Source organism: Brachyistius frenatus, unplaced genomic scaffold (assembly GCF_029030835.1).
Source record: "Brachyistius frenatus isolate BFR_SWC_R1_liver_20210118 unplaced genomic scaffold, ASM2903083v1 Contig_3, whole genome shotgun sequence".
NCBI classification, from domain to species: domain Eukaryota; kingdom Metazoa; phylum Chordata; class Actinopteri; family Embiotocidae; genus Brachyistius; species Brachyistius frenatus.
Genome location: NW_027210602.1, coordinates 5544879 through 5558315, shown reverse-complemented (window position 1 = coordinate 5558315; position 13437 = coordinate 5544879). Strand labels below are relative to the sequence as shown.

General features: G+C 39.5%; 2 protein-coding genes across 2 annotated transcripts in view; one reads left to right on the top strand and one right to left on the bottom strand.

Annotated features, from left to right (window-relative positions):
- grin3a (glutamate receptor, ionotropic, N-methyl-D-aspartate 3A) overlaps window positions 1–11899 on the top strand; it is a 45855-nt gene extending 33956 nt beyond the window's left edge. Inside the window, exons 8-10 of the mRNA XM_069704451.1 lie at window positions 2819–2980; window positions 3296–3366; window positions 9809–11899. Of these exons, the coding sequence (XP_069560552.1) occupies window positions 2819–2980; window positions 3296–3366; window positions 9809–10385 (810 nt within the window). The 3' untranslated portion in view covers window positions 10386–11899. The remainder of the gene's footprint in view (window positions 1–2818; window positions 2981–3295; window positions 3367–9808) is intronic.
- smad2 (SMAD family member 2) overlaps window positions 1–13437 on the bottom strand; it is a 353957-nt gene that overhangs the window by 317184 nt on the left and 23336 nt on the right. The gene's annotated exons all lie outside the window — the stretch shown is intronic.

Sequence of the window (13437 nt, the reverse complement as noted above, 5' to 3'; positions counted from 1 at the left end):
CGAGGATTTGGCTTCTTGTCCCACCATTTTTCTGGCTGTAGTCTCAAAATGCTTTCCCTGCACTCCACAACCTCCATGTAAAGTGATTCATTCCCTGGCCTCTGACCCTGGAGGTGCTAAACAAGCATTGTCCCCATAACTTCAGTCCTAAGTAGCCCGGGCCCAGTGGTCCATTCTGTTATGCTATTACTAAGCACTTAACTTGTTTAGCAGCTTTGCCATCTCTCCACCCAACTGTGACTTTGGAAACCCCCAAAAGTGGCTCCTAGCTCACTGCAGCCAGGACACTCTATCCATCTTCTTTGTGCAGTTGCACTTTGCTGTTTTTATTATTTATTTTTTTGTACTGCTGTGTGGCACGCAATATAATCTGCGATGCTCGTGATAATGTCTAATTAATAAGCACTGCTGGTGTGTGCCTTTTGGATGGCAGCATCACCTCACTAATACTTGATCATAAATATAAATTACTGTCTTATGAGCCTCATATCAGCAGCAGAAGTGGCACATTGCAGTGCCACAGATACAAGCGTAGAATTGTCCCAGTGCGTAGCAGCTAGATGTGTTATAGATGCTATCTACAGCTGCAGACATTTAAATAGTTCCGCAGGTACATTTCATTTTGCAGCATCATGCCTCAGTCGGCCCGCCAGAGAAAGCTACTCGACCAATGTTGTGCTTCAGCTGCGTTTCACCAAATTCACATACAACTATATTAGTCAGGTGCCCTCACAGTAAGATGATGATATGCACACATCTAGCTCTCACATTGTAGATAAAGTTGGAGTGTATATCATAAATTAAATAAGCCTAAATTGGTGTTTAAACTTCCTGTTGTTTACCTGCATATATACATACGTTCACTGCTGTGACAATGCGAACTGGACAACATCAGCAGGAAATTCATGTGATATAAGCAATATGAATCACAGAGAAGGCTGGCCCAGTTTAGGCCTGCTCAGCATTTTTTTTTTTTTTTAAGCAATCTTTTATTCCGATGAATGAGTGCTACACCACCACCAGCAGCCGCAAGCCTGGGGATTCTGAAAAGATGAAATATCTGATGGATTGGCTTCAGTGGGGCAGCCAAACTCTCTGGCATTCAGCCACCTTTCTGTCACCCCCAAAGAAGTTGATCTCATTTGAAGTAATAAAATCAACACCAATAAATTACATATTATTCAATTACCCAATATTAATAGGGCCAAACTTAACATTACTAAGAAATATATTGTGATAAAAGGGATGAAGATTATGAGTGTGATGTGCTTTATTGAATATCTTCATGGATTTTTGCTGCAAAGTTATGCAGTCAAATTGTGAAATATAACAACACTATTAAAAGCGATTGTTCTATAGGGTTACTAGTAGTGGTGTAAGACAGGAAGTGTCTTGCCAAAAATTGGCAGCACACAGTGTCTTTTTAGAACCGAGTGAAACTCTTGGGGCGGGCTGATGCGCAGAAACGTAACTCTGCTTTTTATGCACAGGAGCCGGAGCTGGAGTATTAGATTAGATTAACGTCATGTTTCTTCAGTGAGCTTGACTTTTAAAGGATAATACCACTGAAATTCTATTTTTTCCTGTCCCAATGAATTCCCACAAACTTTAAAATGTATTCTCCTGCTAGTGTTGCCGAACTTTTCTAGGAATCAGCGGCTCCCACTTTGCAAAATTTCATTACAGCAAGCTTGTCAAGTCACAATACTACAATGACGAATTTAATCCATCATGTATTCTTTTCCAACATGACTTTATAATGCAATCTTTGAAACTGCTACTTTAGCACAAACTCTTCTATACTCAGCAGTAAATAGATTATGAGAATACACTGCAACAAGTGGTCAGTTAGTAAATGTGATTTCACACTTGTCGATGGCGACACTTCCAGACTCGTGATACAATATGGGAGACTTTTTCGAGTAACACATTGTGAATATAGTGACAGGAAATGAAGATGTGAGGGAGGGAAGTGTGCTAACCCTGAGTGAGACGTATGCCAGGGCTTTTCCTATATTTCAGGAGAGCCAGAGAAGTCTGTCAGTGAATCTGTCAGTGATTTAAAGTTTAAACTGTATTATTTTGTCCCGAGAGAAAAAAAGACATCATGGATAACTGAGAGAAATTGATCAAATTCCAGATTTCCAATTCTCTAAAAAGCCACTTTTCTTTGAGTGGCTCTGCTGAATTCAGTCGTGGACATAAACAATACAGGTTTGACTTTAGTGAAACTGTGATGATGTTAATCGTTCAGTTTGAACACTATTACTATTGTTCCACTGTTCCATAGTGTTGTGTAATTCAATAGAAAATCGAAGTGATAATTTTGAAACTTTTACAGCTGCAGTGATTTTATGAAGTCAGGTTTAAAGAATGTCTAATTTTAATATGTACTTCAATGCAGTTTTTGACTGAAAGCTGATTTTATTTTGCAAAACAATTAAAGTTGATGATTCCTGGGAGGTCATCCAAACTCACTATAATAGAGACCGTATAGAAACTATTGACTGAGGCAAAGACATCATTTGATTTACTCATGTCATGGCAAATAATGGCTTTTCAAAAAAAAGAGAGAAAAAAAAAAAAGGTTGCGCTGATTGATGCAGGTACAGCATTAATAAGCAAAAATAATGCATATGTATTTTATCATATACACAGAGCATGGCGATTTTTAGATAAACATTGTCTCAAGTGTAAACTAGTTTTCTTTGGCTTGTTATGTGACTTTTTTCACCAACATTTCTTATTTTTTGTATCTTCCTCTTTATTCTGTCTGTCTTTCAACTCTTTTTCTCTCTCTCTCTCTCTCTCTCTGCAGACGCTGCAGATGGGTATAAAGCATTTCTCTGGTCTGTTCGTGATGCTGTGTGTGGGCGTGGCCTTATCTCTACTGACCACCGTAGCAGAACACATTGTGTACAAGCTGGTGATCCCAAGGGTTAAAGAGCCACGCTTCAAATACTGGCAGCACACAAGCCAGGTGCCAACCGAAGAAACACACAAAAACATCACATTTACACAGTGAACCACACTTTGAACCACACTTCTAAACACGAACTGACTACAAAACATTCACCAGAGGAAGTAATCTAAAAGTAGTCATAATTTAGAAATATTAAATTACAAGTAACAGCAAGTTTTGCTGCTCATGCTAAACATACAAACTTTCTGGCACTTGAAATGCTTAAAAGAAAATAATGATCATTAAAAAAAAAAAATTAAAAAAAAAAAAAAAAAAAGAGAGAGCGAGATAAGTTTTTCTAACAGGTTACAGCTAATGTTGCTTGTTTTCCAGAGATTACACCGAGCCCTCAACTCCGTCTTCACTGATGACAAACTACCGACTGTTACCAAACCTGAAAAGAGGTACTGTTCTTGTCTTTAGAGGCTGAGCTCAGTACATTTTCAGTTCAGTCACGTAAATCTAGTAGAAAACTATATCTCCATCATAACTGAAGAATATCTGAGGAAATCCCTGTCCCTGAGGGACGGAACTGAATGTGCACTGAGCCCAGATGTTTTCTGACTCATTTATTACGTCTTTGTTTTCTTAGGCTAATTAACACGTTTGTCATGTAAGCAAACATCAGAAGCAGGTTTGTCCCTCACTTTATACAGCTATAAAATATAAGTGATGTTGACTGTATTTAATGCTCTGTGTGTGTTGTTCCTCATCGCAGAGTGGTTTTAAACCACTGCACCCTTCAACTTATTTTCTTTAAACACACATGCAAAGATTTCCAGAGAGATGTCTCTGGAGCATCTCTATGGATCACATACAAGCCCATATGTTTGTAACGTTTATTCACATTAAAAATGTTCCATCATGAAGCCAATTTTCAAAATTTGAACGGCCTATTGGCCAAATTATCAAGTTGACGATAAGTGACATCAATTAACATCCATGTGGCAGTTAAGGGACCCATTTTTAATCAGAAACTAAATAGAACAGTCAGTTTGTCAGAAGCCAATTATCAGTGAGGGAAATTGAGAAAATAATCTCACGCTGACGTCACAGAGTATTGTTGGGAACCGTGGGTGAGAGACAGAGATTCAGTAAATCATTAGAGCTTCTTTTGGGGCAGTTTCAGTGTCTTTTCAAAAAGTTGCAATGGTGCCCTTTGTCCTGATTAGTTACATAAACCTTCACAGTCATTCTGACACCACTATTGTGAGTGTCATAGTGAAGCCCGCCTCTGTTCACATTAGCCGCTGCTCATGTCGGCATGCTTCTTTTTTTTTTGTCCTCCTTGCTTCTGAGGAGAGATCAAAACAAACCTCAAGCATTCGCTGAGCTAATAAGTTCCATTTTATGACAGTCTGCATGAAAAATTCTGTTGCACTCTGTTTCACATTGAGCCCTGCTCAGCACCCGCACACTGCAGGGACACTCAGGTGGCGCACTCAAAGTGGGGATTAAATACATGTAATAATTATGGAGCCGATGCCATGTGAGGGATGCCTGTGGTAATGAGGATAGATTGCCCACTCTTGGATAATTACACTCATTCAATCATGCTCTTCTGCATCGTGCCTGCGCGCTGTCGAAGAGTCCAAAATTATTAGATTTATTGTTGGTGTGCTGCAGAAACCTTGTATGTCAGAAAGCACTGAGCTGAAATAGAATGATCTTCCCACTTACAGATTCCAACAAACCAAATGTGTGGCAAAGACAATGTTTGTGTGTGACAATGTTTGACACGTACCAGTGCTGAGTGGTAATCTAGAACGTTGATGACTATCCAACTTTTTTTTTTTAAATTGAACACTTGCATTAGTATTTGAAGGACGAAACAAATATATTTTATTTAAACGGAATTCTCCGAACTCCCACACTTAGTAAATACATAAAGAATAAAAGGAAGCTGAAGTTTCATAGTAAATGGTCTTCTGTGGTACTAGTTTACTACCACAGTCTGTTGACCTGTAATATTTGGGAGTGATACACAATGTAGTCTTTATCTATCTGGAAATCATCTTTTGGGCTTAGGTGGGAATGCCTTTCTTGTAGCTGCCTGTCCAGATTTTAGAAAATAGTCTTTTGTGTGGTGTTGACTTTAAAAACTAGAGCCAAATTTTAGAGGCCTATTTTCTAGTTAATGATAACATTATTTTCAGATGAACTGCCAGAAAACTAAAATGAAGGAGTGACTTTAGCTAACGACCCCATAAGAACTTAATGAAAAAATTACTGACTTTGTATTTTCATGAGAGAAGTTGAATGGGAGTCTTTGGAACTAGAGCCTTTTTGGAGCCGACCTCTAGTGGCCATTGGTGGTATTGCACTTTGACACTTCCGCGTCTCCCTCACTTTTCAGACCAGGAAGCTACATCCAGTTTTATATACAGTCAATAAGTCCCACATAAAGTGGGAAACCTTCTCACCCTTTATATACCAGATTGTATCCTGTATGTGGCTCCAGCTTTGTTTCCGTTGCAAGAAAATATGCCAAAAAGTGCCAAAATTAATCCTACCACTACAGTACATTTACTAAAGGTCTGTACTGCACGGTACTGAAAGCATTGTGTGACCAAACGGAGCATATGGGTGAAAATTAAATTGGCTACGACCACCACTTAGGATCGAACCACAATGTATTTCATCTCCTAACTGTATTAACAAGGCTGTAGAAAAACCCAAAGTCATCAGAGAAGTGTCTGTCCGAGAGAATTAGGAGCAGTGTCTGTAATACCCTGCAACACTCTGGGATGGCCAATTAAGATCGTTTGATTTAGTACCAAGCGCACTGTTAAGGTCGTGAAGCTCTGGAAAAGACAGACATCTCGGCTAAAATGTGATAATCTGTCACTTCTCGTTGATCAATATCATCAATTACAATTTAGCTGCCATGCTCTATTTGATGGAGAAATTGCAGTAGATAGGAGAACAATCTTTGTTCCTACTGTAATAATTACTAAAAGCCTGTTATAATGGCTTTTATTTCAGTGGCACACTTATATAAGTCAGCATTATTCACTGTTAAGCATTGCAAGTTTAATTTTGAATGACATTTTACTGTTTTATACTTGTTTTTTTGTCACTTTAACCTCTGTTTAATTTGTATTCTATACAATATTTTCTCTCTACAGGGTCTAAATAATGGGGCAGGGGTTGTGCTCTCCAATTTCAGTTCTGTTGTGTAATTTGAAGGAGTAAAATGAACATATTTTCATGTAAAGTTGTGCACAGTACACTATCAGCATATTTTTGACAGAAGTATCATCATAATTTGAAATATTATAAAACATCATGTGGAATTAGGAAGTGCATCTTGATCTAAAACTATTAATGTCTAATATTAATGTCTAATACTGCGTCAGTGAGATTTCACCTGCTACAAGTTGGTCAAGAGGGCACTCAAAATTGTACAGAAGTGCACTCCTGAGCCGGCAGAGCGCAACGTCTTACTCAAGGGCGCTTAAGCATGAGAGCACTTGTTACCCAGCTTGTTGAAGGACAGCCTCTCCACCCGCTGTGCTACATGCTGTGTCTATGTCTTGTTGTGACTGCTGATAGCAACATCTGTACTGACAGATGGGTTGGGAAATAGCTGTTATTGGTGAAATATTGTTAATTCCATTTATGTTGCTCAGAGGGCTGCTGCATGTAGATGTGAATCGAGATGGAGGAGTCCTTTATTCATAAGCTGCACTGGTTGACATGAGAGAGAAAAGTAATGGCAGTTATTGGAAGTTTTTTGGATTTTGGTATTTAATGTGTCGAGCAACTCTGGATCTGCAGAAGGTTTCAAGAACAACCACTGTATATTAAGGAAAACTATATTTATTTAAATGTGAATAAAGGATTTGGAATATTTTAAAGAGAGGGATTAGGCGACGCTGCAAACTGGAAGAAGAAGGGACCAGATCTCTGAAAATGATATGGAAGAGTCTGAGAGCTGTAATTGTCAGAGTGAGGCAAGATCTAGTTCCTCTGAAGAAAAATTATTATGTTATGTTGCTCCTTGCACTATAGTAATCTCTATCAGGTAAAAAAACAAGTTACCGTTTATATATTTTCCAGTTTAATGTTGAGAACACCGTCTCAATCGTGCTAATTCATAAATCAAGAAAATGTGCTTCGAGATTGGATTATATAACAATAGAGGAACAGGGCTTTTTAGTTTAGAGGTTGTGGAGTAGATTAACCTTTATTTGCATCCCTTTTCAGGTGCAGCTACACAGTGATTTCAAAATGAATTAAAAAAGGACTTTGTCTTGCCGAGGTGTGAAAAGTACAAGCATGTATGATCAGGGTTGAAGAAGGAGATAATGTGACAAAGTACAAAGAGGGAGAAATGCAAGTAGGCAAGAGTTTGGGGAAGATCGGAGTGAGAAAGCCTTGTTTGTTTCATCCATCCAACCTCTTGCCTATTTGAATTTATCACTCTTTGTATTTGGTCACATGACCTCTGTCACATAACCTCCTTCTTCAACTCCGATCATACATGTGTGTCGTTTACAGGCTTATAGGCGAGGCAAAGCGTGACACTGACACGTGAGGCTGAGCACTTATAAGTAATACTTATGAAGATGCTGAAACTGGGTGATTATCTTTAGACTAAAAGCTTAAGAGATGCGATAACCACATTTCAAAATATTCTCTCTTTCAGTGCTGTCATGATGTAAGCACAGGTGTCTTCTCGTCAAGAGGTGTACCTATCATTTTAAGATGAAACTCTTTTTATGTTTTTATATCCAGATGTGTCATCTTCTGGCTTAATGCCTCTTTTGATGTCAGGAGCATCTCATTAGATTCTACTTGTCACTTTTTTTTCTTTTTTTTTTAGCACCAGTGAAAATACCTTTGATTTAGAGAGCTCTTCAGTTAGGCTTCAATTCATATGCTGGAAAACCCTCATCTCTGCTGCTTTATTGAAACCGTGGTTATTTTTCAGCTTGTAGATCTGGTCTAGTAGAAAACTAATTTTGTTCTTTTATAAGTCTCTGACAAGTTAGACTTATCCTGTAAATTGTTACAGGAAATATTGGAGTTGATAGGGAGTACAATATATTATTGTGTTTTACATACTTTGAGTATTTTTTTTTTTTCATTTTCAGTGAAAAAGAGCAGAGTGATCTCAAATGATGCATAAAGTTTGTATCTACAATTAGTTTTTAAATCAGTTTCTGAGAATTTGAACCATTAAGGAAAGAATTTGTAAAATGTATACTTTACATTGTTTGTTCTTCTGGGTAGAAACTCAGAATATTGTCCTTACTCCACCAACACACCTCATGCAGCGCAACTGCAAAAACAAATAAAATTGAGCTAATTGTGGATTAAACAAATTAAACATTGCAACAATAGCTAAATCGATTCAATTATCTGGACAAGGGCTACATCTGCCTCTGGCAAAACATTTCCATGGTTTGGTGGGGCAAACAAGTCAGGACACTCGCTGGTATTTTCTACCAAAACCCAGGATGACACCAGCCTCATATAACTTCCTGTATTGCAGATGCCACTTTCTTTGCGTACTGACACTGTGTAAAGAAATTTAATTATTATTTTTTTTTTTTTTTAAAACATAGGAAGAAGCTTTGGGCTTTTTCATGGTCTGTACAATAAAAGAAATTGAAATGTCACCAAGGAGAACCATGACTGAGTGTTTTTCTAAGGTTGTGTAGCTTCAAAGCTCCGGTAAAATAGTTGCGAATTCATATTTTCCCTCTGCGTTTTGGGGTGCTGGCGCGTAACGTGAAACATGATTATGAAGGATAAATGAGAGGAAAAGAAGGAAGGACAAAGTGCTGTAAAATGGACACTTATTGAGGATAGCTGTGCTCCTCCATCACTCCTGAGAGAAGCATCACAGAGAAAAAGGAAAGGGAGGGAACGAGAAAGGATTTGACATGTGGCGCATGTTCAAGCCGGAAATGAACATGACATCAGTGGTGTTGTGTCAAATGCACACCTTACACCTCCAACCTGCATTACTAATGCCGGTACTCATTACCTTAACCATGAAGGTAGACCCCCAGGTTGGATGGGAGAGTTTGTTGAGATCATTGCTGGTGTCAAAGGAAATTAATTAGACATAAATGTGATTTCTACAGTCAAGGTCTACTTTTTTTCTGTTGAATATCTGCAGTGGAATATCTATTCATCAAAATCAAAATGAAAAAAGCTCTGGTTATTTTTTTTCCCTTAATAATTCAAAACAGCAGATGACCATCTATTTACATAACATAATAAAACAAAACCATGGACATGAAAACTTTCAAATCTTTAATTAATGTTTTTGGTTAAGTTTAAAATATGACCAAAATTGAGCTCTTGTCTTTATTGTTTTTCCCCTTAATATTAATATTTTCCACAATGTGCTCACATGAAGAAATCTTAATTATTGAATTAGTCCATTCTTTTGCAATGGGACAACCAGGGTTCTTCCAGTTTTATTACACAATAAATAACAGAACAATAATAGCAATAACTGAGGGGATAGTAACACACCATTTTCTTGTATTTATATTTCAGGAGAACACTTTTCTCTGCAAGCATTCACGCTGGTAATCATGACATTATCCTCTCAGTAATAATGTCCAGAACTTATCCAGGGAAATTGTTCATCACTTTATCTTGTTGAACATCCAGTATAATTTTTCATACACGTGCTGCAGCAACTCATAGTTTAGCATTAACATAATTTTGTGTGTCTGCTCACTGTTCAGGGACAGAGATAGCATCTGAGCCACTGGTTTGATGTCGGATTCAGGCTGGAAAGATGCAGTCAGATGATAGAAAATCATTCTACCTTGGCATTTAGAATACCTCACATTTTCTCCCTGTCTGTCTTATCTTCAGGTGCAATGAGGGAAACAACCAGTCAGCATCGTGGAACCCTGCAGAGTCCTCCCACTGCAACAGACGAAGGGTTCTTCCGCAAGATATGCAAAATGACCTGGAACGTCCATTGTCCATGGACCTTCCACCTCCTCCGCCGCCTTCTCCCCTCCCTCATCCCCATTCTCTCCCTCTGCTGGAGAAACAACTGCCCACGGTCACCAACTCTAACGGTCGCTCTGACCAGTTGGGACGGGCATTAGGCCAAGGACTGGGAGCAGGGCAGGGGGGCTCCGGGCATAGCGTAACACAGTGCCGGGGTCTGGGAGTGGGCGACTGCGGACCGGGCCTGGCCGTTGGCCGGAACCCGCTGGTTCAGGAACTGTCCGAACTGGAGAGTCACATCCTTGTGATCAAGCAGCAGCTGCAATCAGCCATGAGGAGGAAGAGAGAGCTAGAACAGTACCAATCAGAAAACCAGCAAGCAAACCAGACTGCACCCAGTCAGTCCTCTACACACCAATCTAACCAGTTTGCTCAGTACTCCCAGTCCCACCAGCAGACTAACCAACACACAAACACGCTCCCAGAGTTCTGAAGCTTGTCTCCTCTGTTTTGTCCAGAGAAACCTGGTTAGACACAAGACTTGTTTCCAAAACCTCGTCTGGGTCGTGGAAAAGGATCACCGCCTGAGTTCCGGGGTTCTCACTGATTACCGGTAGCGGGATCCTCCTTTTGGCTCAGGAGCTCTGCTGAACACTGGACTAAAATGTTCTCCAGGGAACAGATTCTGCTCTGTAACTCCAAGTAGGACATTTTCTGACTAATTGCAACGTGAGATTTGATTGGATGTGAGGCGCTGGACAAGGGCGAACCAGGGATCTTTAACCAAATCTGTTTGGAGACCCACACTACATTTGTGTCACTGAAGAGCTGTGCAACCCCTTCCTCTTCTCAACCTTCCTCTTGCCATGTACCTCCTTTTCATCCTTTTCTGATCCCTCCATATTTTTTACTCTTTTACATTCCTTTTTCTGCTTATCACTTCCTTTTGTCCCTCTCATACCTTCCCTCTAAGCCTTATCTCTTCCAGGGTACAGATTTGCCTGCCATAATGATAAGCTTTGATCATAGATATGATGACTCTTTGGTATTTAAGCTTTATGGACTAATTCACCTGAGTCTGTTGAGACTCATCGGAAGTGTAAAATGACCTGAGGTTGAACCCAGCCAGTTAAGTCTTTAGTATGTCCTTGTGTCTTGCTGAAGCCTTGTATCTTTCAGACGTACAATAGAAAAAATAAAAAATAAAAAACACTGCTGGTGATAGGTTGTTATTACCACTAATGACCTAATCCTTCTGGCCTTTGGTAGTGCTTATAATTCGGCTTCGGGCATTTTCTTTCTTTCTGATCATCCTTTTGAAGGTTGGTTGATGGAAGTAACGAACAAAAAAAGATATAAAGCTTTCGCAAGACACCTTTAAAGTCATAAAGAACACCTGGTGAGCATCTTTTGGTGGGTTATAGGACACGACGCAATCTTTGTTAGGAATCACTGTATGATGTTGTCCCGCACTTCACTGATGTACTCCTGGTTTGTTAAAGAAAGTCATCATTTAACTTGTCAGAGTTTGCGTTATGGTCTTACGTTATTCAGTGGGCTCACAACCAAAGGCAAGCTGATGAAGTAATACACAAAAATGGTAATAAAACCCAGAGGATTGTTGTTGTTTTTTTGTTGTTTTTTTCAGTCAAGGACCCAAAATAGAAACTTTGTGCCCAGCCTTTGATGTTCTTGTAATATTGTAATGCAACACAAGCCCACTGTTAAATGGTAAATGGAAACAAGAACACAGACCGCCGGTCTAACTTTGACATGTTATTTATTGTGATGAACCTTCACAACTGAACACACCAAAACAGTTCCTCTGTACTGAGACCTGTTTTCTTGCATCTTTTCTGTTGGGATTTGGACATGTTCTGTTATTAAAACTGTACCTCTCTTCTTTGCACCTAATTTAGTTGAACGAGTTTTTACTCCAATCTCCCAAAAAATATTCTAATTTACAGGACTGGAAGTGATTGTTAGTACAAATTAGAGAGTAGAATGGTCATGCGAAGAGTCTTTGAGCGTCGGTTCAGTTTTCCATTATTATGCCTCCTTAAAATTGGCACTGTTAAGTTACACAGCAACTTCTCTCAAACTGATTTTTCTAAACACCTTAGTATTTGTTACTAGCAACATAATTAATTTTCTACCAAGTCAATGAAATGAAGACTCAATGATTTCCTTTCAGCAGCTCTTGTAAGTGAGACAAAGATGAGTTCCAGATTTATTTGCTGGATTGTTTTTTACTGAGTTGGCCATTGCAATTCACCTGCAGTTACTTATTTCCACCCATCTTAATATATTCCATTATAAAACACCCTGCAGCTATATTAATAACCAAGCCACTCAGAGCTTTGCTCCATACCTTGAAGCGATATTTGGTTGTGGCACTATTCTTCACTCATATTGCTAGGGGACAGCAGTTTGGACAGGGAGGCAGAACAGCCAACGATGACATTTTATGAACACATGGCATGGTCAAATACTGCCGCACACACACACACACACACACACACACACACACACACACACACACACACACACACACACACACACACACACACACACACACACACAGAAACACACACAAACAGTCCTATCTATTTAGCCAGTGTGTCTGCAGGGTAAGCGCAGGCTGTCACAGCTGAAATGAATACCTGACAGAGCAAAAGAGCAAGTGCACCGGCTGAGCCATCAGCTTTCTTTGTGTTTCTGTGCGTGTATGCCTCGCTTAGCGGTGACACAAACATCACTGAAGTCGATGCGGTCGTAACAGGATGAATCAACAGAAGAACCTGGTTTGAGCATATCTATGCTCATTCTAATCACCTGTCTGGGTTGCATGTGCGTTTGGGCAGCGGTGTGGTGTGTGTGTGTGTGTGGGGGGGGGGGGAGGCAAGGGTTGCCTCACAGGATGTGACACCTTTTGGGTGGCCTGTCTAAACATAGCTTGTTTTTCTCCTGACTTGTTCACAGAAGGAACAACATGAAGGATTAGGTTTCTCATTTCAAATTGCACTCATTAGCACATTTGTTCTCAGTTAAATTGTAGTTATGTTTTTGCTAAAGAACAGCCATGGAGGTGCACAGGGCCCCCATGAAACGTCCCGTTAAACCCTAAGTCTATTCAGTGAAATTGGCCTTCGATGACCGTAATTGACTTTAATTTACTGAACTGAGCTTTAGAGGGGCGGTACCTCCGTAGGATGTGCACTACTACCAATCAGATATTTTAGTTACGATCACACTACAGTATCTCTTAGTCACTTCAACTAGAGTTTGCCTTTGTTCATCTTTTAACATGAAGATGTGCATAATAGCAACAATGATGCACAATTTGGGAATGGAGAATCATTAATATAGTCCATTTCCATGTTTACATTACATTACACTGGCTGAGTGGACTGCATCTACAGTCAAACAGTCTGATCCCTCAGATCAATATTTACTTATTACTTACAGCAGACCTTGACATCACATCCCTGTTCAGAGCTGAGTGCAGGGAATGGAGGGATAATGCGACCTTACCTTTAGGCTGC